The sequence below is a fragment of the Mustela putorius genome, unplaced genomic scaffold (assembly GCF_011764305.1).
Source record: "Mustela putorius furo isolate JIRA1106 unplaced genomic scaffold, ASM1176430v1.1 tig00000281_pilon_pilon_pilon, whole genome shotgun sequence".
Taxonomy (NCBI): domain Eukaryota; kingdom Metazoa; phylum Chordata; class Mammalia; order Carnivora; family Mustelidae; genus Mustela; species Mustela putorius.
In genome coordinates this window covers 18,910,527-18,935,810 of record NW_025421343.1, presented here as the reverse complement: position 1 = coordinate 18,935,810, position 25,284 = coordinate 18,910,527, and the positions used below count along the sequence as shown (strand labels likewise).

General features: G+C 50.6%; 3 protein-coding genes across 4 annotated transcripts in view; 2 read left to right on the top strand and 1 right to left on the bottom strand.

The window, feature by feature from the left end:
* SNRNP200 (small nuclear ribonucleoprotein U5 subunit 200) overlaps nt 1-4,582 on the top strand; it is a 29,927-nt gene extending 25,345 nt beyond the window's left edge. The window contains exons 37-45 of the mRNA XM_004770928.3: nt 7-196; nt 294-458; nt 660-781; nt 1,207-1,350; nt 1,451-1,627; nt 1,937-2,097; nt 2,212-2,293; nt 3,914-4,006; nt 4,108-4,582. Coding sequence (XP_004770985.1) covers nt 7-196; nt 294-458; nt 660-781; nt 1,207-1,350; nt 1,451-1,627; nt 1,937-2,097; nt 2,212-2,293; nt 3,914-4,006; nt 4,108-4,251 — 1,278 coding nt within the window. The 3' untranslated portion in view covers nt 4,252-4,582. The remainder of the gene's footprint in view (nt 1-6; nt 197-293; nt 459-659; nt 782-1,206; nt 1,351-1,450; nt 1,628-1,936; nt 2,098-2,211; nt 2,294-3,913; nt 4,007-4,107) is intronic.
* Nucleotides 4,583-6,684: 2,102 nt separating this feature from the next.
* On the bottom strand, nt 6,685-11,827 carry CIAO1 (cytosolic iron-sulfur assembly component 1). The gene is made up of 7 exons (XM_004770932.3): nt 11,689-11,827; nt 10,710-10,858; nt 10,445-10,556; nt 10,248-10,336; nt 9,812-10,013; nt 9,064-9,151; nt 6,685-8,335 (listed from the first exon to the last, which is right to left on the bottom strand). The coding sequence occupies exons 1-7, from the start codon at nt 11,825-11,827 to the stop codon at nt 8,095-8,097; spliced, it is 1,020 nt and encodes a 339-aa protein (XP_004770989.1). The 3' UTR covers nt 6,685-8,094.
* On the top strand, nt 11,786-24,438 carry TMEM127 (transmembrane protein 127). 2 transcript variants are annotated; one of them, XM_004770933.3, is made up of 4 exons: nt 12,152-12,309; nt 12,728-13,045; nt 21,021-21,185; nt 21,979-24,438. In XM_004770933.3, the coding sequence occupies exons 2-4, from the start codon at nt 12,802-12,804 to the stop codon at nt 22,284-22,286; spliced, it is 717 nt and encodes a 238-aa protein (XP_004770990.1). In that variant the 5' UTR covers nt 12,152-12,309; nt 12,728-12,801; the 3' UTR covers nt 22,287-24,438. The 2 variants fall into 2 exon arrangements, with proteins under 2 accessions (XP_044935098.1, XP_004770990.1); XM_045079163.1 differs by lacking the exons at nt 12,728-13,045; nt 21,979-24,438 and having other exon boundaries at nt 11,786-12,309; nt 21,021-21,159.
* The last annotated feature ends 846 nt before the right edge of the window (nt 24,439-25,284 follow it).

Below are 25,284 nucleotides of genomic sequence, written 5' to 3'. Positions count from 1 at the left end.
CCACAGGATTTCTTCAAAAAGTTCTTATATGAACCATTACCAGTGGAGTCCCACCTGGACCACTGTATGCATGACCACTTCAATGCCGAGATTGTCACCAAGACCATAGAGAACAAGCAGGACGCTGTGGACTACCTGACCTGGACCTTTCTATACCGTCGCATGACCCAGAACCCCAATTACTACAACCTGCAGGGTCAGTGGACTCGGGGGGAGGCACAGTGTCCTTTTGTGCTTCTCCCAGCCCTTGCTGGCCATCTCCTGGTGACTCCCTGCTTCTCTCACCTTCACAGGCATCTCCCATCGTCACCTGTCTGACCACTTGTCCGAGCTTGTAGAGCAGACCCTGAGTGACCTTGAGCAGTCCAAGTGTATCAGCATTGAGGACGAGATGGATGTGGCACCCCTGAACCTGGGCATGATCGCTGCTTACTATTACATCAACTATACCACCATTGGTGAGGGGCTGGCAGGGGCTGCTGTCCATGGAGTCCGGGGCAAAGAAGTCCCTTGCAGGGGCCTGTAGCCCACTGGGATGAGCAAGCCTGGGGCTTCGAGTGCCCTGTGTGCTCATTGGAGGGATGGATTATAGGGTAGTGCCAGGTGTAGGGTAGCCTCTTTTCTGACTCCTCCCCTTTCTCTGCATCCTTGGCTGTCAGAGCTCTTCAGCATGTCCCTGAATGCCAAAACCAAGGTGCGAGGGCTTATTGAGATCATCTCCAATGCGGCAGAGTATGAGAACATTCCTATCCGGCACCATGAAGATAACCTCCTGCGGCAGGTGAGAACATCTTGGATTCAGGACAATGTCGTTGGAATCGACACTTGGCCTCTGTGCCCAGGGTATATGGTGTCCTTGTCACCACCAGAAAACTCCAACATGTCCATCACCCACATTTCTCTTTTTATTTGTTTTGTTTTTAAAGATTTTATTTATTTATTTGACAGATCACAAGCAGGCAGAGAGGCGGTTGGGTGGGAAGCAGGCTCGTGCTGAGCAGAGAGCCCATTGCAGGGCTCGATCCCAGGACTCTGAGATGAGACCTGAGCCAAAGGCAGAGGCTTAACCCACTGAGCCACCCAGGCGCCCCCACACTTCTCTGTTATTGAAGGGTTGTGAGCTTGGGCAGGTGGTACACTGGGCCGGAAAGCTGTCCTTGGGCAGGGTCATGTGTTCATCACTAGCTGTTTTTCTTCACCTTCCAGTTGGCTCAGAAGGTCCCCCACAAGCTGAATAACCCGAAGTTCAATGACCCACACGTTAAGACCAACCTGCTCCTGCAAGCTCACCTCTCCCGCATGCAGCTGAGTGCCGAGCTGCAGTCGGATACAGAGGAGATCCTCAGCAAGGTAGGGGTGGGTGCAGGTACAGGTGTGGAGTGGAGGGGCCCGGGCTGGCCTGCGAAGGAGCCGTACCAAGCCTGTCTTCTTCACTCCTCTCCCCATTTAGGCAATCCGGCTCATCCAGGCCTGTGTGGATGTCCTTTCCAGCAATGGGTGGCTCAGCCCTGCCCTGGCAGCTATGGAGCTGGCCCAGATGGTCACGCAGGCCATGTGGTCCAAGGACTCCTACCTGAAACAGCTGCCACACTTCACCTCAGAGCATATTAAACGTTGCACAGACAAGGTGAGCCGGGTCTGGACCTGGACCGTTGCATGGCTGAGCCAGGTGGCCTGGGAGGTGGGGGCAGTTGAAGGGCTTGTGGGTGGTGAGTCACGGTAGGGGGAAGTTGGAGTTTCTCCGAGTTTTTCTGAGGGTGTTGTGTACTAAGATACTAGAGAGCATGATGTCTGTGCAGTTGTAGGCTGTGTTTTTTCTTAAGCTGTATCTTTAGATGATCTGATAGCACAGGAAGTAAAACTAGCAGCTGTCTGGAGCCAGGTTTCATTTGCTGTTAGTATGTGTTCTCCCTTGACCTCCGGATCCCCGCTGCAGGGAGTGGAGAGCGTTTTTGACATCATGGAGATGGAAGATGAAGAACGCAACGCGCTGCTTCAGCTCTCAGACAGCCAGATCGCGGACGTGGCCCGCTTCTGCAACCGCTACCCGAACATTGAGCTTTCTTACGAGGTGGTGGAGAAGGACAGCATCCGCAGGTGAGTCCAGTCCAGCCACGTGCCCTGCCCTGGGGTCCCTGCTGGGCTCGGCGTGGCGGCGCACCCCGACCCCCCTGCCGCGGCGCTGATGAGCTGCCCTGCTTTTCCCCACAGTGGTGGGCCAGTGGTGGTGCTGGTGCAGTTGGAGCGTGAGGAGGAAGTCACGGGCCCCGTGATCGCGCCTCTCTTTCCACAGGTGGGTCCTGATAGCTGGGCAGGAGTAAAAACCAGATAGAAAGCTTCCTAAAATTTTCTCCTGAAAGTTTGTTAAAACTAAGATTTTAAAACTGTCAAAAAGAGTCTCAAATGAACTCCCTTAAAAAAAAAGATATTTATTCATTCGAGAGAGCGAGAGAGAGCATGAATAGGGGTGAGAAGTAGAGGGAAAAGCAGACGCCCCTGCTGAGTCAGGAGCCTGACGTGGGGCTCAATCCCAGGACCCAGAGGTCACAGCCTGAGTAGAAGGCGGACACCCAGCCATCTAAGCCACCCAAGCACCCCATGGACTCTCATTTTTGAGTAGCAGTATGCAGTTTCTTCCAGAGGCCTTGACCTTTATTTAGCTAGTGTTCAGAGTTTAGTGGTAAGTTGTAAGGGGAGGGCAATTTAGGGTAATGACAAGCCCCAAGGCCGAGAATGGGGCCATGGGTGGTTTTGTTGTTTTTTGCTTGAAGACAGTTCAGGTGACTGGTCATTGTTAAAGACATCAGGGCTTTTCTAGTTGGTATTTCTTCTCTCTCACTGCCATTTCACTCTGCATCTGGTTACTTCATTCTTTACCACCAGAAAGAAAATCTGATGCCTTAATTTGAGAAAATAATTGAAGACTGAAAGCAGAAACCAGATACAATGTAATGTTTCATTTTATAAACTAGTGGCTTAATAGGCTCTGGGGAAGGAGCTCTTTGAATCAGAATACTTGGGCTTTCTGACAAGGATGGCCTGCTCTGGGTCCTGTCCACAGGCCAGCTCATCTCTGCCTCAGTGTGTTTCACTTACCTGATGTAAGTGCTTTGAACCTAAAAGGGTCTCGGAGGAACTCCGCTGCCAGGCCTCAAAGACTAGATCTCTTGATAGTGGAATCTTGGATTCATTGGCAAGCATTGAATGTCAGAAGAAGGTATTTTGAAATAAATAAGGAAATGAGCCAGAACCAACAGTGAGTTCATCTACTTAAAAACAGAGTTTATTTGAGCGACCTTTTTGACAGCTTCGAAATCTTAATTGTACCAAATTGTCTTTTAGGGGGAAATTTTATTTCATTTAAAAAGATTTATGTATTTTATTTTTTTTTTTAAAGATTTTATTATTTTGAGAGAGCAGAGCATGAGTGAGGGGGAGGTACAAAGGGAGAGGGAGAAGCAGACTCCCCGCTGAACAGGGTGGCCAGTGTGGGGTTTGATCCCAGGACCCCAGGATCATGACCCGAGCGGGAGGCAAACGCTTAACCAACTGAGCCACCCAGGCGCCCCTTATTTATGTATTTTAGAGAGAGCGCGTGCGCTGGCCGGGGTGGGTGGGGGATGGGAGGAGAGGGGCAGAAAGAATCTCAGGCAGACTCCCTGCTGAGTGAGGAGCCCAACGGATGGTCTCAATCCCAGGATCCTGAGATCATGACCCCAGGACCCTGAGATCATGACTGGAGCTGCAATTCAGAGTTGGCCACCTAACTGACGGAGCCGCCCAGGCGCCTCCAGGAGGAAATTTTTAGAAAGCTTTCTATCTGGTTTTTGTTTTCCTACTTTTATAACCATTCTCGTGGTCTCATGGCCCTCAAGTTCTACATGCTGAAATTCTTGGCTTTTGGTCACTGCAGAAACGTGAAGAGGGCTGGTGGGTAGTGATCGGTGATGCCAAGTCCAATAGCCTCATCTCCATCAAGAGGCTGACCCTTCAGCAGAAGGCGAAGGTGAGTTAACACCGACCCCAGCATTTGATCTGAGATGGGGTCAGGGTGAGGTTCCTCCTCCTGTGTCTGTGCTCACCCTGGTTTCTGCCTGCTCACTCTAGGTGAAGCTTGACTTCGTGGCCCCAGCCACTGGTGCCCACAACTACACCCTGTATTTCATGAGCGATGCGTACATGGGATGTGACCAGGAATACAAATTCAGTGTGGACGTGAAGGAGGCGGAGACAGACAGTGACTCGGACTGAGTCCAGAGGCACTTACTCTTAAAAAGACAAGAGAAGAATTGCACCTGAATCAGGAACATGTACAGTTCCATGGGGACCAGGTCTGTTGTGAGATCTGGCCAGCCAGGGCAGGTGCTGTCCGTGGCCTCTTACTTGGCCCTCTTACTGCTTTGCCATCTCAACTTCGGATCCAGTGTCCACAGGTGTCTTGTCACTGTCCAGCAGAAACTATGTACAGCATTTTTAGGCATGTTCTGTGTAGTTCCATTTGTCAGACAATCTCATCAAATAACTTGGAGAAGCCATTTGTCTTTGGAGTATTTCCAAATTAAAGTTTCCTTCCTCTACCTAAGGCCCTTGGCCAAAAACATTTGGATTTTTTTTAGCCACTGAACTTGCTTCTAATGAATACTTCTAGAGGACAGGGCTGCTCTTTAGTTGGGCTGTCACCTGCAGCCTTTCCCAGTCAGTGCAGAGAAGGGAACAAAGTTAGATAGCTGTCAGGTTTATGCCCTTGTCTCCCACCTCTGTTGTTACCCAGGTATCAGCACGACTATAGGAACTAACACAGAACTTGAGTCTCAAGATCTGTAGTGTCCCCTCCCGTAAGAAGGTAGTACCAGAAACAGTATTAAAATGCACCAGCTGGGTGTGGCCCAGTCTTGGTAACCAGTTTTCTGGTCTAGATTTACAAATTTTGCTCTTCAAATTCTTGCCTTCTGTTATTTAGGAATAAATGTGCATAAAATCAGGAGGTAATTTTCAAGCGTAGTTTCTCTAGGTCAGCAGTTTTCAAGTAATAGGACCTCAGGACACCTTTACATGAGAAAAAGTTAAGAACCCCAAAGATACCTTATCATCTTGGTTATATCTGCTGATGTTTACTATATTGAGGATTAAAACAAAACAATGCATTTTAAAATCATTTTTAAAAAAGATTTTGTTTATTCATTTGAGAGAGAGAGAAGCCAGCTTCCCCACGGAAGCCCAATAGGGGCTTGATCCCAGGACCCTGGGATCATGACCTGAGCTGAAGGCAGATGCTTAACCAACTGAGCCACCCAGGGGCTCCAGTAACTTAGATGGGGTTTTTTTTGTTTGTTTTTTGTTGTTGTTTTATGAAAAATACCTTCTAAAACAAATCCAGGGAGAAGACTGTATTTTACATTTTTACGAATCTCATTAGATCAGGTCTACTCTAATGGAAGACATCTTCATAGCTGTTTCTATAATTTTGCGTATTGTTTGTTGAAGTGAAACGAAGTAGAACTGTCTTTACCCAGATATGATGTCAGAAAAGGGCTTTTTTTATTTTGAGATTTTTATTTTTTTTTATTTATTTTTTTTTTTAAAGATTTTATTTATTTATTTGTCAGAGAGAGAGCGAGCGAGAGCAAGCACAGGCAGACAGAGTGGAAGGCAGAGTCAGAGGGAGAAGCAGGCTCCCCGCAGAGCAAGGAGCCCGATGTGGGACTCGATCCCAGGACGCTGGGATCATGACCTGAGCCGAAGGCAGCTGCTTAACCAACTGAGCCACCCAGGCGTCCCGAGATTTTTATTTATTTATTTGACAGCACAAGTAGGCAGAATGGTAGTCAGAGGGAGAGGGAGAAGCAGGCTCCCCGTTGAGCAGAGAGCCCAACACGGGGCTTAATCCCAGGATCCTGGGATTATGATTGGAGCCAAAGGCAGACACCCCCACAAAAGGGTTATTAAAGCCTCTTCAGGTGATTATCTATTTGATACTACACTGAGACCCTGCAATTGGTAGTTTTTTAAAGGCATTGAAGAATCTAAAACCTCATCAAATAAGCCTCAGTTAAAACCACTGGTCTTGGGGTGCTTGGGTAGTGCAGTCACTCAGGCATCTGACTTGGTGTAAGCTCAGGTCGTGATCTCAGGGTCATGAGGTAGAGCTCCACACTGGGCTCTGCTTTAGATTCTGTCATTTCCACTCTTGCTCTCTAAAATAGATCTTAACAAGGGTACCTGGATGGCTCAGTGGGATAAAATAGATCTTAACAAAAATATCTCACTGGTTTTTACAACTTTTATTTATTTTTATTTATTTGAAAGAAAGAGTACAGGGAGGGGTAGGGACAGGAGAGGGAGAAGCAGGCTCCATGCTGAACAAGTGCAATTCGAGGCTCCATCCTAGGACCCTGGGATCAGGGCCTGAGCAGAAAACAGATGCTTAACCTACTGAATCACTCACCTGGCCCCCACCCCACTTTTTAAAAAGATTTTATTTATTTGGTCTTACACTTTGAATGAATTTCTTAATCATGAAAGATTTTGTAATACCACACATTAGTCGTGTGGAAAATGCTCGTTCATTGATTTAGGCAGATCTTCCAAATGACACATTTGGTCATATAGATCACCTCTGTTGATACCACCAATCTCATCAGAAGAGTCTTAAGCGTCGGGAAGATGTCAGGCTCAAGGTGGCAATACAGCTTTTCAAAAACTTTAATTTTTTTCTTGAGAGCCTTGAAGTGAAAGGCTTACTCCATCCATTTCCCAGAAAAATGTCTGCCAGATAAGCCAAGTCCACCTAACAGAATTTGCTAGTTTCTTCAAGAAGGGGCCAGGAAGACAGTTCAGCTTGCACAATGGCTTTTCGTCGAGACAGCCTTACTTCAGAGTTCGGCAGAAGGGCTTTATCCTGCTTCCCACTGTCAGCACGTTAGCTGTGTTCTTGAGGGTCAAGATTTAATGCAATGTTTAACCGACATTTCTAAATGAGGTTGCCACTGTTTGTACTGTGAAGACAAGGCAGTGATGACTGGCCACTAGAGTGGTGTGCCACTGCTTTGACTCCTGGCTCTCAGGACCACACACTGACAGCCATTGCGCTAGACACTGTCCTCAGCTCTCTTTTCAAAACCTAAGGTCGTGATCTCAGTGGAAAAAAAAATCAGGTGAAGGCTATAGCTTTGGGGAGGTCCTCAAGTCCAAACCCATTATGGAAGTGACTTCCAGAAGACAACGTGAATGAGGTTGAAGTGATAGCTTAAAGACTGATTCTCTACCATTCTTCATTATCATTCCCCTAAATGAGCCTTATTAGATGCCTTTTTTCTATTCACTCCCACCATGAAAATTTAATACTGGAGGTTCATTAGAGAGCCACAAATGATGGTCTCTCAGATCCCCCCCCCCCCCCCCAAGAACTGATTTTCAGCTTCAATGAGAATGTATGCCTGTAGCCAGTAATAACTCTTTTAGGGTTCACACCCTTCCAGATTTATTTTTCAGCATTTTCAGTTGCCACCACAGCATAATGGCTGGCACAGAAGATACACCAGTTTCTAAGGGAAAGCAGAAGCATGTCTCACTCTAAAGCCAGCCTACATTAAAAAAATTTCCTTCTAATACTGACTGAATGTCTTAAATGTAAGAATTTACCCAGAAACCGGGAAGGCAGGACCTATTTCAGAAAAGGACTCACCATGGAATTCTTTTAAGTTGTGAATGTCCTTATGAAATAGGACTTGGGATTCAGATGACCTATTTCTATAAAGCTTCCAATTTCTGAAAAGCCTAAGATGTACCCCTTCTATACAGAGGTAGGGTGATTATAAATACTTTATTCACCCCCCAAAACTGAACACTGGGCCCTCAAGCAAGCAAAACCTGTGGCATAACCACAGCCCACTGCTGTTCTATAGCTCTTTACCAAGGGCCCCATGTCAGAGGGGACGAGTGAGTGGTTCTGTGACTCTGCACTTCTCCCCAAGTCTGAATGGAAGAGAGCCAAGTTAGGTGAAGGTCAAGGGTCCTCCTCCAGGTCATCTTAGGGCTGGGAAAGTCTTAGGACATTTTCTGGGGAACCATGATTCTGTCCAAAGTCAGGGTGGCTCAGATGCCTTCTGGTCGTTGATACTTCCAGAAGGCCACCTCCCCGTCATCGCTGCAGGAGGCCAGAAGCCCCTGCTCCTTAGGGTTCCAGGCCACACAGTTGACATCCTGGGAATGGGCCTGAGGCAAGTGGGCTGTCAAGGAGAAGGTGGGCTGCTGTGGATCTGAGCTGGGATCCTCCTCGAACACACGGATGGCATCATCGCCACAAGCCGTAGCCAGGGCCCCTGTCAGCTGACACCTGGGAGGAACATGTGCACCGGTGAGTATGCAGGTGGCTCCTCCCTCCCTAACCTGGCAGATTAGGCAGAAGACATTACAGTCTTCCCGCAGCTCTTCCCGAACTGCAGGCCTCCACTTAAAGTCTATTATCGAAGAGCTTCCCTAACACAAATATCACCTCCTCGTTCTTCAAGGGCTGCCATCTAGGTTAGATCTCCCCAGTCAACGCAAAATCTCCTTGACTCTGAACTGCACTTCTGTCACTTAGCACAAGCAGCTTCCCTTATCACCAAGTCATCTTTAACTATTGAGATAGTAATAGGCTGCTGAATTTTACCATACTTCCCCTAAAGTCACCTTTGTCATTGCTAAACGTTTGCTAATATAAAAGCTTATATAAGCTTAATATATAATATAAGCTTAATTTCCAGAATAAATGAATAAATCTTTCTGGATATATAAGGCTGTGTGATTACCCACCCCCACCCCCCGCCAACACAAGGCTAGTGCTGACCTCACAGCTTGTCAACTTAAAAGTAGCTATAGGCCAGGCTATAGGCCTGGGTCTCCTATGAACCTCAGGCCAGCTGGCACTAGGCCAGCATGGTAGACAGTCTGCTGGATTGGAAGAAATGAGGGTAGCTGCTCCCTGTCCACGTACTCCCAGAGGTGGTAGAGAGAAGCATGGGGTTTTTTGTCCTCTCTAAAATCTCTCCAAATGGGTGGGTGTGGGGATGGAGGTCTTACCAAGCAACGTCGTAAATGGTCCTGGAGTGGAAGCCTGACAAAGTGCAGATACATTTCCAGCTGGGGTCAGAGCCGCTGCATGCCACCCCTGCACGACAGACTTCTCTTGAGCCTAAGACATGTCTGTGTCCTGGGCACCTCGGGGGCGGAGCTCCTCACCTGCCCTCCCTCACCCCCACCTTCAGTCACCAGGCCTCATTTTTGTTCCTCTGTCCCTATCCTTACTGATCTGCCTTACATACTGTGGCCAGACAGGGATTTTTACAGCAGAATTCTGAGAAGGAAAGATCCTGTTCTTTAAAAACTTTCTGCTGCAGACTAAGTCTGACCAGTTAGCCTGCCTTTTAAGGCCACCAACCAGCCCAACCAGCCACCCGACTCACCCTATCACTCCCCAAATCCTTTTTGCCCTATGCTCCATCTAAAGGAATCACAGTGCCTGATGTAAATCTAGGCTTTTGCACCTTCAATGCCTTTGCTCATGCTGCTCTGTTCTCAACCAGAAATCTCTTCTCTTATTAAATTCTTCTTGTGTTAAAATCTTACACACATTTTCCAGTTCAGATGAAATGGTTCCTCTTCCACACAGCCTTCCCTGATTCTGCCAGGACTCACTTGGGAGCCCTCTCGTGCCACATGTTCCTCTCTACTCCAATTTGCTGTGATTCACCTATGTGTCTTAGACCCTTAGTACACTGTAAACCTCAGGAGACAGGCGTCTCCTTTAGCTTTCTTACTGGCCCCTCACCTTGCTCATTGTCCGGTAGATACTGGCGCCAGATACGCACAGTACGGTCGTCACTGCAAGATGCCAAGCGCTGGCCACTGGGGTCAAAGGCTAAGCTCCACACAGTGGATTCATGGCCTTCAAGGGTGGCATAGCATACCCAATCATCTTCTTCCTCCCGGTACAGCTTCACTGTGTCATCATAGCTGGCAGAGGCTAACAGCTGAGGGGAAGGGGGGGAAACACAGCACTTGTTTATATGGTTCAGGAAGTGCCTAGAGTTCCAAGACCTCTCCCAGCTAGGACAGTCCCAGCACTCTGTCTCTAGAAAGGGATTAATAAAGTCTTTCGGTCTCAGATAGAGATCCACAGGTGGAGGTTGAAGAGCAGAGGAAGGCTGGGTGCAGCCCTCCACACCAAAATCCCTTCCCACCAAGAAACTCCACCTCACTCTTACCTCCTGGCTTGGATGCCAAACCACATGTTTGACATCCTGTGTATGAGAGTTGAGGACACTGACACATTCATACTCATCTTCTTCATCAACTGTGGGAGGGAAAAAGAAAAGAGCCCATGAGCTGACTCCTATCAGGGACACAGAGGGGGATGTCTGTTCACTAGCTCCCAACCACATCTGGAAGGATCTAGACTCACCTTCCCAGACCCACACACTCTTATCTCGGCTGCAGGTAGCAAGGAGGTTGCCAGAAGGGGCCCAGGCCACTGACTTGACCTCATTTTCATGGCCCTCCAGAGTAGTTACACACTGCGAAAATAGAAGAAAAACAAGAATCAAGCAACTAAGACCTCCAGTGTTCTTTTCATAGGTACAGCCAAGCTAGCCCAGGTTGGCTCAGGTTCCTGAACCAGCCATGGGGAGCAAAAGGACAACAATCCTGCTCCCATCCAGCCTGGTTACCTCAAAGTCATCCTGGTTCTTTTTCCAAATGCAAGTGGTAGCATCAAAACTGGCGGAGGCCAGGTAATTGCCACAGGGAGACCAGGCCACCTTCCGCACAGTGCGCTGGTGGCCTTCAGAAAGGACAGATTTGCAGATCCAGCTCTCACCTAAAAGCAAATGACAGGTCAAGCTCTAGAGCTGGGTGCACAAGAAGGTGCAGAAGCACTATCAATGCAGTTGGATAATGGGGGTTAGTACTGTAACCAGAGCCAGAGCCAAACTGGGCTTACCTAAGCTGGGCTTAATTGGTGTATTTAACAACAGGCTTTCAGGGGTGCCTGGGTAGCTCAGTGGGTTAAAGTCTCTGCCTTTGGCCTAGGTCATGATCCCAGGGTCATGATTCCAGAGGATTGAGCCCTGCATAGGGATCTTTGCTCAGCAGGGAGCCTGCTTCCACCTCTCTCTTTCTCTCTCTGCCTGCCTCTCTGCCTACTTGTGATCTCTGCCTGTCAAATAAATAAATAAAATCTTAAAAAAAAACAAAACAATACAGGCTTTCAGAAAGCTGTAACTAACTACTTCCTCTGCAGGAATCTAAAATCAGAGGAGTCCCTCTTCTGATTTAAAACTGTCAACGGTTCCCAAATTCCCTCAGAATAAAATTTAAACTTCACATCCTGTTGTAAATTGCTCTGGGGACTACATTCCTAACGCCCTTCTCTCCTTTTCCGGTCTCAGCAACTATCACAATTCCCTCAATACTTCCAGCCTATGGATGTTTTTGCTTCCAATACTTGACGACTCCTTCACCCAAAAAGTCTTTCCTAGAGTGGAAAACGTCTAACTTGAAGGTGGCTTGTCCCTCCTTCCCCCAGGCCTGTAACCTCACTGCGGGTCGGCTTGCCCCAAAGGTTGCGCACTCCCTGAACCCGGCACCCACACTATGCGCAAGCTGAACCCTCTGCAGCAGGAGTCGTCCAGCGAGGCCAGGACTGACCTTCCGTGCCCCAGATGCGGACTCTACGGTCACCACCGCACGACGCCAGGAGGGTTCCCGCAGGGTTCCAGGCCAAGAACCAGCAGCGGGAGTCCGGATGCGCCGGGACACGAGCCAGCAGCACCAGCGAGTCCTTCATGGCGTCCCAGAGGAGTGTGTTGAGGAGGTGGGCAAAGGTGGTCGCGCCGACCGCGAGTTCCACGGCGCAAAAGCTCGCGACGCCCACTACAGCCTCAGACCGCCCGCGGATCCCGCTGCTTCCGCCGGAGGGCCTGGGTTGTCCTGGGAACTCAGGTGCCCGCTGCTGCGGCCGTGCTGCCCTCTGGGAGTTGTAGTCAGCTTGCCACGCCTGGCGGCAGGCACCGCGCGGCAGCCTCGAACTACCAGTCCCGTGAGGCCCTGCGCAAGGAGCCGGGGGCGCGCCCAGGCTGTGACGCGCGCGGGGGACGGGGCGGGGTGCCGGAGGAGGCGGAGGCAGAGGTGGAGGAAGCCGGAAGTGGATCGGGCCCGGGTCGGTCCGGGCGTTGCGGGTTTAGGGCCCGGGATCGCTTTGCCCCAGGCAGCTGCAGAGCCCGTGACGGAACGGAGCGGCGCCATACCGGCCTTGAGGCCTGCTGACCGGTGAGGAACAGGGGTCGGTGTGGTGGAGGGTCGTTTCTGGCCACAGGTCGCAGCCTGAGCACTGTTCCCAGATCCCGGATCCCCGATCCCAGCGGCCCAGTCTGGTCCTCGACCCCTTGGCACTCTCTGGCCGAGACCCCAGAGCCGGGTGTCTCTCGCATGGGTAACCGATACCCACGCCCCAACTCCGGTCTGCCCAGATCCCGACCGGCTCGCAGTCCTCTCCGGGTCCCTGTTCCGCACCTCCGCAGCCCCATTCCAGAGACCCCGTCCCCGCCCCCCACCCCCGACTCCCTGCAGCCCTCCTGTCTGTGCTTGGCCCCAGGTCCCACCCCCTATCCTCCCGTGTGGGCCCTAACACCGCTGTGCCGGCCTCCCCTTCTGTGAACCCAGCGTCTTGCTCTCCTCCCCGGGACAGGCAGGCTCAGCGCGCCCTGCGGAGGTCCGCGGTGACCAGCAGCGACCTCGGAGCGACGGCGGGCGGCCCCGGGCATGTACGCCCCCGGAGGCGCAGGGCTGCCCGGCGGGCGCCGGCGGAGGAGCCCGGGAGGCAGCGCTCTGCCCAAGCAGCCGGAGCGTAGCCTGGCCTCGGCTCTGCCGGGTGCCCTGTCCATCACGGCGCTGTGCACTGCCCTCGCCGAGCCTGCCTGGCTGCACATCCACGGTGGCACCTGTTCCCGCCAGGAGCTGGGGGTCTCCGACGTGCTGGGCTACGTGCACCCGGACCTGCTGAAAGGTGAGGGCGCTGCGCGCCGGCCCTCTTCTTTCTGAGTGGTAGAGCCTCCTTGGCTGAGAGCTGAATGTGGTGCGGGCTGGAGCAGAGATAGCCAGGGGCAGGCACTTGGCTTGAAGGAAGCAGCCCCATTCCTGCCTAGTGTTCATGCCCACCAGGTGGCTCTGTTTGGGGTCTGGCCCTTCATTAATTCTGATGTTATTCAGCCAGGCACCTACTTCTCACGCCGTGCTAATCTGGACTGCTGCTATTTTCGGATTCTGCCGGCGGAAGGGCGCTGTGTATTGAGAACAGATAAGGGTGCTAGGCATCACAATTAGCTGCCCCCTTCTAAGGAACCCATGGGATATGGGAAGGTTTCTTGGGGCAGCCTGTTGAAGGGAGAAAAGGAACTTTTTTTTTTTTTTTTTTAATGTGGCTGGATTTTGAAAGATATTTTGGAGTTCTGCTATAATGGAATTTTTGCTAGAGAAAAAGGAGTCTATGGCATTTCCCATAACCAGAAGTCAGTTTTGTTGCCACTCTCAGTAAAAACAATTGGAATTTGACTCTTGGAACCTTTACAAATGGTCTTGACTGAGGTAAGGTTGCTTTGTTCATCATCCTGCTTCCTAGCTAGGCAGGCAGAGCAAAGGAGAAAGGGACTGTGCTCTTTACTGGGCACAGAAGAGACCAATGTGGGGGTGGGAGTGGGGGGCTGTTCCAGGGAGCCCCATAGGTCATCCTGCCCAGCCCTATCTCCAGTAATGAGAGTAAAGGCTGTGTGAGGGCAGGACTGCACTTGCCTGGTGTCTACCCAAAAAATGGTCAGAGGACCCCAAGAAGCCTTTAGTAACAGCATAGTTCATCACCCCCAAGGTCTTTTGAACCATTTGTGAAGGTCTTCATATTTTCCTCTCTGGACCACTCCCTGGGGCTATGATACATTCCAGATGTTCATTACCCCATGTATCAGAAGCATTAAATATCTTCACCTTGCCTCTTTAAGGATTCAGGCCCTGGGATTTGGTGAAAAGGTCAAATTCCCTTCTGTGCTGTGACTTACATACCACTTCTGCAGGTCTAATCTGAAAAGCTGTAACCTTGTAGCCTAGTGTTGCCTTTCTCCAAGAGTTCTCTTGCTGTTTTGCATCTCTGAGTTTTTAAGGCTTTAGCTAAGTTTTGTAGAGAACAGGATGGGAATGTCTGGTTCATTTCCAGATTTCACCATAATGACGGTCTATGCTGGTTTGGCTCATTAAGACCCAAGTTATACACACGATGATGGAGGCCTCGAGACATGCAGCTTTTGTCTGGCCTATAGCTGGTGGCAGAAAGGCCATCAAGCTGGTTTGGAGTCTGGATGGTTTTTTCCTCAGCATGGTACCTTCTTTGGAGCACAACTGCTGCCTTTCCACCACTCCAATCAGGTCTTTGCCATCAATTCCCTGCTGTTCCAGGGTTTTGGGGATGTGGTATCTCCCACAAGCCAGAAGAGAGTTTATGATGCTTCTTCTCCCTTTTAAATAATTCCTTGGGAGGCTCACCAAGTTCGTATGATGGAGTGGGTGGCACTCTGATCCTTGTTTCCAGAGGTCAAGGAAGCTTGGCTCAGACATGAAGTGATCTCTCCAGGGCCTCAGAGCTGGGGGCACAGCTGCATTGACTCCAGTGCAAAATGATGCTGTCTCGTGTGTGTGCGCATCTTAACCTTTGCTTGACTTCTGTGTCATCGAGAATGACCTCCCGTCTACTCCACTTTGGAGTGCACCCTTGTCAAAGGCATTGAAAAATAAAAATAAATTCTTGATGCAGGTTCTCCTTTGTTTACATATATATTTGCCCTTTTTAAGAAGTTTTTAAAGCCAGATTTTGTCTTTTATAAAGCATGCTGCCTTAATCTTTACATTACATTTACTCATGTGTTTAGGGATCTTAACCCGTGGATAATTTTTTGCTTGTGTGGTTCTTTTAAGATTTTTCTTTTTATTGGGGGGGGGGTGCAGGGGGAGAGGAACAAGCAGGCTCCACACTGAGCGTGGAGCCTAACATGGGGTTTGGACCCACAACCCCGAGGTCGTGACCTGAGCCAAAACCAAGAGTCAGACGCTCAACCACGCAGGCGCCCCAACCCGTGGATAGTTTGAACCTGCTTTTCTGTGGCCATTTTCTTAGCTGTTATAAGCTAGGAGCACACGGGTGTCCATTTATAAGAGAGGTGACCATGGTACCTCACGAACCATCACAGAAGAAGGCAAGGAATTAGGAGGGCCCAATTGCTTCTTCTTCCTTTACTCTGTACCTGTTGGGTTTTTGCTTACCCAGTGGGCCTTTAGACACGGGCTATCCTATGCGATTTTGTTGATCCTTAGGGTCTAACCCATATCCTAACATGGAAGCCTGGGATATTCTCTATCTTGGGAGGGAACGGAGCTTTGGGGCACAGATGTGATGGCAGTAGATGCTACCAGAGGGAAAACAAGCCTTATCAGGTCTGTGCAGGGGAAGGAGGATGGGCAGGGCTGGCAGGCCTCAGAGCAGTGCCTTCCTGTTTCTCAGCCCCCTGTCCAAGTGCCAGGCATTGTGCTGGGCACACACCATGTCTGGCTTTAGTTTCTCCTAAGTGTCTTTATTGGATAGGTGCTGCCCCACTTCCAGTTCACAGAGGTTGCAGGCTCAGGGAGGTCGGGTACCACGGGCTTGGAGGCACAGAGCTGGTGTGCGTGCTGTGGACCCCACTCTTCCCATCGCACCTGAGCACACTCTAGGTTTCTTTTTCCTTCCATCAGAGTTGTCCAAGGCTTATTATTTCCCGATTCTAGTGGAGTTTTTCTCACAAGTCCCGCCGAAGCTGTGGTTCTTATCCATCATTGCCTCAACATTCTGGCTCAAGTCAGTGAGCCTGAGGCAAAGCCACTCACGCTCCCGCTGTCATTTGCAGATCTCCAAAAGGCTTTATCCAATGCTGGCCGGCTGAACAGATTTGGTCCTGAATCCTTCTGCTCCCCAGGGGGTGCCTGCTTCTCACACAGCTCCTCGCCAGGCCCAAGTCCAGAGATTTGCTCAGACTGCTGGTGGCCCCAAGCAAGGGGCGGGGGGGGGCACAGATAATCATTCCTTCTGAGCCCCAACCCTCTCTATTGAGTGTGGCCAGCAAAGGGCAGCTCTGACAACAACTTCAGGAAGCATCTTTGGAGAATGAGGAAGTTTGGGGGGTTGAAGTCAGTGAATCACAGTTGACAACAAGCCACTGGAAATGCAGGGCCCTATCAGGAAGGGCCAGTGCGCCTGCTGGGTGGTGACTAATGCAGCTGTCACTTCTGACGCCTGCCTGGCCGTGGGGGCCTGTCCCCAGAGGCAGCTCTGCTAGAAGCTCGTATCTGGTGATACCCAGCCAGGCACTAGAGGGCCCTGCTGGAGTCCTGTGTTAGAAACCTGTTTGGAAGCCCAAAAGTCACAGTGGGCTATGCAGGTGGGATGGCTGAGCTGAGTGCAGAGAATGATACGGGCCCTGGGGAAGGGTCTCTAACTCCCAGGGACTCCAGTGAAGGCCGAAGGGAGGGAAGATGAGGCAGAAGAATGGTACTGTCCAGACGCCACTTTACTCTTCCTGCCTGTAATGGGAGCAATGGGCAGGTAGATGGGAAGTGCCAGGGCCTTCAAAACAGATCCAACCCAGTGACTCACCAGTGACCTTGGACAAAGTCAATTCCTTGGGATCCTATTACACAGCAGCTGCCTTCTTCTCTGGTGACTGGAGGGGACAGTCAGCAATAATTACCAAAATAAAAAGCACGACGGGAGAATGGGCTGTGTTCTCTGTCTTACCAGAGTGTATATACTGCACTTGTTTGAAATTAGGACCCTGCCCCGTGTGCCATTTCTCTCCACAAATAAAATCATACGTACATCACCCTTGGGGATTTTGCTTCCCCTGAGCAGCCCTCGAGGCGCTGGGCATTCATTGCTCCCCCTGCCAGACATCAGTCTGGGAAACAGACATGGGAGATCCTGACCCGAGGAGAGTCAGAGCTGGGTTCCGAGTGTGTCTGGGATAACTCCACCTGGCTTCTCCGTGTGCTCTGAGACCCTCCGATGAGAAGCTGCCTGGGATGCGAGGCAGACCCCTAGTGTATCTGTAAGCATCACTCCAAGGGAAGTTTACGTTCGGCTTCCCCACCAAACCTAAGGGTTCACTCACAGCTTTGGAGTGGAGAAGGCAGTCATGTTGAAACAAAACCCATTTGAATTTTGGGTCAGAGGCTCTGTATCTGCATCATATCATCATGATGGCCGGGCAGAACCTTAGTCTGGCTTTAGTAGGCTCTTGCCCTGGCCCACACTGGCTGATGTGTGCTGACAAAGTACCAGTGGAAGGAGGAAAGGCATACCAGGGACGACGCCATGGCGGCCCAGCTGTACGGCCCCGTGCCGAGGGAGTAGGCTGGTGGCAGGCCCTACGGGCTTGTTCCTGGCATGGCGTGAGGTGACTAGCAGCACAGCCCTGTGTATGGGGAGCAGGTGTTATAGCTTTCACTGGGTGCATGAGGGCAGCTAAGTGACTTGTTGGAGCTAACACAGTCTGTGGTCCGTCTAGGATTTGGTGCCACGTCTGGTGCCTTTCCGATGTCCCTGCTGCTTCTAAGAGCCAGGCTCTCATGGCTGCAGAAGCCTAGACCACATCAAGCAGATATTGCCCAGTAACTGCCAGTGTAAGCACTCTTCATGGCTTCATGAACCAAATCTTTTCCTGCCTAGAAGAGGTTTCATGATTCCAGCTGTTCCCCTAGTGAGCTCAGCAGCTGCTGGCTCTGGCGGTGACTCTGACAGCATTCCTTTTAGGTTTGGAACCTCCATTCAAAGACTACCCTTTAGGGTTAGATTAATTATGTCCATCAGGGAAAAATGAAACTGCTAACTCTGGTGCTTGGTGTTTCCGAGCATCATGGTGCAAGGGAGCCTAATGCAGGTTTGGGGTCTTAACTCCATCTACTGTGTGACCTGGAGGAGGTCACATAACCTCCTGGAGCCTCTGAGTTCTTCAAGCTGTGTGATGAATCCCCCGGAGTGCAGGGAGGCTTAACCAAAATAACATCTTTTTTTTTTTAAGTCGGCTCCATGCCCATTGTGGGGCTTGAACTCATGACCCTGAGCTAAAGAGTCACACACTCTATTGACTGAGCCAGGCTGACACCCCAACTAGAAACTTTGACCTCTCTGGTGCACAGGCTATTCCTTGGAGTGGTACACCAGAAACAACCAACAATGTTTGTCTCTTGGGAGGAGCAGTTGGACATTAGGAAAGGGAGGAATATCTTCCCTGAATCTTCTTATCATGTGCAAGTTTTCCTTATTATTTAAATAAGAGTATTACGAAACATAAGACATATAGGAGTGTACATAATAAATGTATATATTTTTAAGATTTTATTTATTTATTTGAGAGAGAGAGAGAGAGCATGAGAAGAAGGAGGGTCAGAGGGAGAAGCAGTCTCCTTGCCAAGCAGGAAGCCCGGTGTGGGACTCGATCCCGGGACTCCAGGATCATGACCTGAGCTGAAGGCAGTCACTTAACCAACTGAGCCACCCAGGCACCCAATAAATATACATTTTTAAGGATGGTAATAAAATGGACATCCTGTACTTCCTCTGCAGCTGAAGAAAGTGTCTGAATTCAGCCCTGGTGTATTTCTTTCTTCAGTGAAAACTAACTGTTGGGCACCTGGAAGGTGCAGCCAGTTGACCTCTTACTGTTGGTTTTGGCTCAGGTTGTGAGTTCAGGGACTGAGATCGGCCCCACATCAGACTACACACTCAGTGCACCGTCTGCTTGGGAGTCTCTCTCCCTCTGGCCCTCTCTCACCTGCACTTGTGCATGTGCTCGCTCGCTTTCATGAATAAATAAGTCTTTGGGGAAGAAAAGTAATGGTTCAAGTTGAGTTGATTTTTAAGAACCACAATTAAAGCACCACTCGGAGTACCTGGCCACATTAAGGAACGCTGCTGGAATCAGAACAGAGCCTGCTGAGCTCAGAGCGCGATGTGAGCCCTGCCGCTCTCAGGTTATTCTCGGAAGTCCTAGAACACTGGTCCTGCCCCATCCCTGCTGCCTGCTGAGTGGAGCCCGATAGGAGCTATCTCAGAGAGCTTTTAAAGATACACCAATAAAGGCAGGAAATAGCGTCTGCCTCTGGGAGCTTTGCTTGCAGAGAGGCCCTTGGGTTTCTAGGCTCCTTCAGGCCAGCTGTCTTAGGCTCTGCAGGGCTGGGTTAAGTGAAGGCTAGCCCCGGCTGCTGGCCAATCTTACACAAAGGAAGCCTCTTGGCCGCAGACAGTTTCCCAGGCTGGAATACTGGGCCCCAGACAGATGGTTAGCTGACAGGAGAGTAGCGGATAATTCTGGGGCAGCTTAATGGAAGATCTGTAGCCAGATCAAGGCTCAGGAGTCCCGTGTGGGCTAAGCCAGCATCTGCCTGGTGAATTCTGAGCCTGAGGCAGGGAGTGTGTGCTGTCCACAAAGGCACAGAGTCTCTTGATACCTGGTCTGGTTCTTCAGTATGGGAGGCCAGACTCTCTACCCAAGACCCAGGGATGTCAGTGTCTGTTGGTTTGAGTCTGCCTTGTGGGGGTCAGGTCCCTTCCAGGTTCTTGGACTTCAAAGCAACAGTCTACCTTCCTCTAGGTTCAGGATCAGTGTTTCTGGGAATGTAGGGCTTGGCCCCACAGCTGCTTGCTGTGATCCCACAGCCTTTCCGCCTGAGATCAGGACCCAGGAAAAGAGCCTATGGTCTAAGTATTGCCAGCCGTTTCCAAATTGTCCCAAATTAGCTGACAACCCATGGCCTAAATGAAAGAAGAACTTGCCCACCGCTAGACTAGAGGAAAGAGAGGAAGTTGAGGCCCATTTCTCTTTATCAAAGCTTAAAATGGTTTCTTTTTGGATCAGCCTTTATTCTGTGTGTTTCTGGGAGCACTAGTTCACATAGATACAAAACTAAATAGATATAAAACTGGACTGACAGTGTTGTCTAGATCAATTTTCTTTTTTTTAAAAGGTGTTAAGTCTTAGAAGTTCACTTTATGTGTCTGGTATATGGTTGTCATCCTGGGACCTCCCTTCTCCTTGACCCCAGGGACACTCTAAATGTCGGGTCTCCTGTTTGAGCATCTTTCTTTTCCTTGGTTCACTCCTTCATTGTGGTGGAGCAAGAGCATGCACCCGTCAATGGCTTCACCCTCATTTTAGAAGGTGTCAGTTTTGGAGTCTGTCAGTCTTTTGTGGTATAAACTAGTCTCTTCTTAGCTTTTCACACTTCTGGCTTAGACTTGAGCTAATCTAGTCCTTTAAGTCCATTCTAAGTAGATCCAACTCTTTAATTTCCGGTTCCCAGAATTTTGTTTTGACCCTTTCTTCTTTGTGAGGGTTTATGCCTTAAAATTTCCTTCTTTTGTTTTAGTAGGGTGCAGGGAGGAAGCAGAAATAAATGTGAAAGTCTGGTCTGCCATCTTTCCTAATTTATTCAGTACTTTTAATTCTGTGTTTCTCTAAACTGCTTCAGTGTCTTTCAAGGGACTGAATGAGTGACTGGATAGACAGTGTTAATCGGCCTCTGAGGCTCTCTCGGCTCAGAACTCAGTGGGCTTTTCCTGCCAGTCTAAAGCACGCTTTAGCAGAATGGGCTGACATGTCAGGCTAATTGTCAGGGTCTTTACAAATGGTTAGCAGAGTGTGGCAAGTACAGGAAGTGGAGCCCTGCACTTAGCGTGATTTTGTTGGAAAGGGAAGAAGGACTTGAGGCACAGGGGAGCCTGTCTGCAGTTCCTCTCCTCTGCAGGCTGGCTGGGAGCAGGAGCAGGAGCTGAGACGCGCCCCTCGCCATACTCCGCTGATTCCCCAGGACTGGGGCGGGGGTGGCGGGGGGTGGGAGATACAAGCTCTTCCCAGCAGGAGGACTTTGGGAGGACGTGGGGCCCTGATGATTTGGTTCTTGCCCTACAGATTTCTGCATGAATCCCCAGACGGTACTGCTCCTGCGGGTCATTGCCGCCTTCTGTTTCCTGGGCATCCTGTGTAGTCTCTCCGCATTCCTCCTCGATGTCTTTGGGCCCAAGCATCCAGCCCTGAAGATCACCCGTCGCTATGCCTTCGCCCACATCCTCACAGGTAAGCATGGGCCTGCTCACCGTGGGGAAGGAACTGCCATGGGGCGGAGGCGCCCGTCTGGAGTTGCAGGTGGGGATGAATAGGCTTCTGTGAGTAGATACCATTCCAGATGCTTCTTTCAGCTCTAGCCTTTCACAAAGCAATGGACTGTGATAGCGACTTGCTGCTTGCGTTTGCATGTATGCCTGCCAGGACCACAAACCCACTCAGCCCAGCTGTAGAAGGGGACCATCATTAGTATTCCGTAAGAAATCTCAGTGCTAAGAACTGGAGCCAAAGCTCAGTGGGGCTCATGGGGCCCACAACGAGCAGGGAGGGAACCAGGGTGTCTCACTGTGTCTCCCCGGGAATGCATGGTCTCATCAGACTCTCTTCTTCTGGCTCGTCTGCACGCCACCTTTCTATGCTTCGATGCAGCTTCTCTTCTCCCTCCTGACTGGGCTGCTGTGTTGATTTTGACTTGTGATGGTGCCGACTCTGGCCCCCCAACTGCATGACCCAGTCTATCCCTTTCAAGCACCCAGTGACTTCTAGCAGCCTGGTATCCCAATTCCAAATTCTGGAAACAGAAAGACTCTGGCCCAGAAGCAGTCAGGCATCTGGCCCCAGCCCCCATCCCCATCCCTGTCCCCGCCAGAGAATCCCATGGCCAAGAAAGCTCCCCGTCACAGGGTCTGGGAGCAGGCAAGTTCTCTGTGAATGGGGTTTGGGGAGAGGCTCAGTTGGTTCTTGAAGCATCCTGACTGCAAGATGCCTCCTAACTTCCCTTCTCTGATGTCTCTCTGTCTCCCAGTCCTGCAGTGTGCCACCGTCATCGGCTTTTCCTACTGGGCTTCCGAACTCATCCTGGCCCAGCAGCAGCAACATAAGAAGTACCATGGGTCCCAGGTCTATGTCACCTTTGCTGTTAGTTTCTACCTGGTAGCAGGAGCTGGTGGGGCCTCAATCCTGGCCACGGCAGCCAACCTCCTGCGCCACTACCCCACTGAGGAGGAGGAGCAGGCCTTGGAGCTGCTGTCCGAGATGGAGGAGAACGAGCCCTATCCAGCAGAGTATGAGGTCATCAACCAATTCCAGCCACCCCCGGCCTACACACCCTAATGCTGGCCCAGGGCTTTCTTCTGCAGCAGCCCCTCCCCACTCTGCAGCGCCTCTCAAACCCAGAGGAGCTCCTTTCCCCAGCAGGCCTCACTGGTAGGATCCTGACCATTTCACCAAACCTTCCCAGGAGAGACTCTGCCTTTAGGGTGGTTCATGTATCCCTGCTCTCGAAACCTGGGATTCACAGATTTTTTATATAATGCACTGTTTCCCCTCTTGTCACCTTCCTGTCCCTTTGTGGTCACTAGTCATTACCAGCCAGGGATGGTCATACAAGTTTTCTCCCTTCATGGGCCATAGCTTTGAAACTGGGACTTTCCCTGGGGAGCTGCTGATGGGGAGACTTACAGATAGAAGTGTCAGCAGGCCCAAAGGGAAAGGGGGACTGGGCCCTGTAGGCTCATTTCGTAACAGTCAGTGTTTGTCCCACCACTATAGCCCTGGACTGATCCCCACCCCCAATTCCTACTTGGAGTGCTGCAGCCCCGGGCCGCTCGCTCCGTGGAATTCTCTGCACTTTAGTCTTTGGACTTCCCATCACACATCTTCTGGTTTTCTGGGAAGAAGGAATTGCTGTCAGGAAGCTGAGCCTGCGCTCTTCCGCCCTGCCCTTGAGTGGGCGGCTGGAGCCCAGGCAGGGAGCGCAGCAGCTGGCATGGGCCTGAGGCCCCCTGGTGCCCATAAAGGATCAGAGTAAGGGCGGGCCATGTCTCCCTAGCCCCTTCACCTTTTAAAATGTGAGTGGTTTTAAAAGGAAAAAGAGAACCAATCAACAGCAACAATAGTCTTTTTAAACTAGCGACAAGCCTGTTGTCGTTTTTTCAGACATTTTATCCCATTCCTTTTGGCTCAGCACTGTTTTGGGCCACGGCTTCCCCCAGGCAGCTCCTCCCCGAACCTCTTCCAGCAGAATGCAGCCTCTTCCCTTGCCTCCTCCCCCACAACGACCCGGCTCCCTGGGCCCTTCCTGTGGAACCCAGTGCCCTGTCGGCCCCGGCCCTGAGGGCTGAGGACTGTGGCCTGGCTGGCTGGCCAGCGTGGTGCTCCTCAGGACTGTGGCACTGAGATGTAACCTGGCCTCCGTGCAGGAACAGGGGCCATAGCAGGGCAGGAAACCCGCCATGCGCCACATAAGAACCGCAACCAGTGGGGTCCCGTTGCGTGAGGTGCCAGAAGCAGCCCTTCAGAGCAGCACTCCTGGCTGTGTCCTTCAGGCTCAGTGTGTCCCCTAGACTGTGATTTGGGGCAACAGCTTGCTGCATGCCCCTTTTCTCTTCTTGAATGTACTCTGGTCTTGCCGTGCGCTCCCGGCTCTTTCTTGCCCGGCCATCATTCTGTCCCGTCTGCCACACAAGGCTCTGGGTCTGGCTGAATGCTGGGCCTGGAGATCTGGGGCACAAAGTGGGAGAAACTTGAGAGACCTTCAACGTGGATCCAGATGGCCAAGCTCTTTGGAATCAGTGTCTGGTGCTGAGCTGAAAAGAAGATTGGATCCCAGTTTCCTTTCACAGGCAATAGACAGAGCAAGACTGGAGAGTGGATACCACTGTCGAATTGTGGCTAGAAAGGGACTCTCTTGTCCCTTCTCCTTCTTCAGCGAGTTTGCCTGGGGATGTCTGGACAGATGCCTGTGTGGGAGGTGAAGACCATGTCTGTGCATGAGTGAGCGGCTGCCTGGAGTTCACTCTGATGCCAAAGTGTGTCCCAGGGTGACTCTCACTCTTCCAGACTCTTCCCTTAGGCAAGAAAGACTGCAGTATGATACCTGAGCACAAAACCAAGGAGCTAAATTAAGTCTTATGTCTTTCTGTAAAGTCCAAGTTTGCCTTTGGCAGATCTCCAGGGTGTGGCCAGCTCTCTCTGACCATGAGGGTCTAAGCAGGCAGAACAAGAGAGTGGGCACCAAACACGCATGCCAAAGTGACTAGTCATCTCGTGAGGACCTAGACATGACCCTGTGGACCATTCCACGTGACTCGGAACCCACTTTTTATTAGCTTCCCCACACCTCTGGCCTTTCTCTTTTCCCCTGCCATCCTGACATGGATAGTTTGTCATATAAATTCCCCTGGTTGTGTTTTTTTTTTTTTTTCTAGAAAAGAAATTAAAAAGCAAAACAAAACAAAAAACAAATTACAAATAAGAATGTAAATGCCAGTGGCTCCCTGTCATTTTTCTGTCACAATTTCCCTGACTTGGTTTGTTCCCTTGCTCCTAGAAAAGCAGGAGAAATTTATGATTAAGTGTGTAATTTTAAAAAAATGGGGAGGGAATGCTTGCATGTGTTTATTCAAATGCAAGGCATTTTTCCTTTTAAGACCCTCCTAATCCTGACAACTTCTGCACCAGGGTCCCAAGGCTAGGAGCAGTAGAGACCTCCAGCCCAAGTCCCTGACTTCAAACCCTGAGCTCTTCTCTGTAGCTGCTCGTTAGTGGCAGAAGAGAAAGCTGCTTCTGAACTCCAACCATTGTGTGGGAAGAAACAGACTTCTTCAGAGCTAGGACTTGTGGAAGGAGCTGCACTTTCTTTTGAAACCACAGGGAATGGTCACTTCCAGGGAGAGGCATGTGAGTGGAGATAGTTCCGGGAGTGTACCTTGTGGAAGAGCTCTACAGTGTCCATGCCTCACACGGTTACCCACTTTCCCTTCATTCAGCCGACACTCTGGGCCCCAGATGGACATCGCAGTAAAAGAGCTTCAGGCTGCCTTTGAGGAGCACCCCGTTCAGGTGTTATTTATTTATTTATTTATTTAAGATTTATTTATTTGACAGAGAGAAATCACAAGTAGACAGGCAGCCAGAGAGAGAGAGAGAGGGAAGCAAGCTCCCTGCTGAGCAGAGAGCCCGATGCAGGACTCGATCCCAGGACCCTGAGATCATGACCTGAGCCGAAGGCAGCGGCTTAATCCACTGAGCCACCCAGGCGCCCCAACAGGTGTTATTTTTTTATTCCTTGGGAGAGTATAAATACTTACTGAGAGCTAGGAATGTGTTC

Excerpts from the sequence above, each read along its gene's own strand:
- CIAO1 (XM_004770932.3), bottom strand. The coding sequence starts at position 11,827 with ATGAAGGACTCGCTGGTGCTGCTGGCTCGTGTCCCGGCGCATCCGGAC. Across the intron at positions 10,557-10,709 it reads AGAACCAGGATGACTTTGAG|TGTGTAACTACTCTGGAGGG; the intron begins GTAACCAGGCTG and ends CTATTTTCGCAG. Across the intron at positions 8,336-9,063 it reads ACCATTTACGACGTTGCTTG|GTGTCAGCTGACAGGGGCCC; the intron begins GTAAGACCTCCA and ends TGTTCCTCCCAG.
- TMEM127 (XM_004770933.3), top strand. The coding sequence starts at position 12,802 with ATGTACGCCCCCGGAGGCGCAGGGCTGCCCGGCGGGCGCCGGCGGAGG. Across the intron at positions 13,046-21,020 it reads GCACCCGGACCTGCTGAAAG|ATTTCTGCATGAATCCCCAG; the intron begins GTGAGGGCGCTG and ends CTTGCCCTACAG. Across the intron at positions 21,186-21,978 it reads CTTCGCCCACATCCTCACAG|TCCTGCAGTGTGCCACCGTC; the intron begins GTAAGCATGGGC and ends TCTGTCTCCCAG.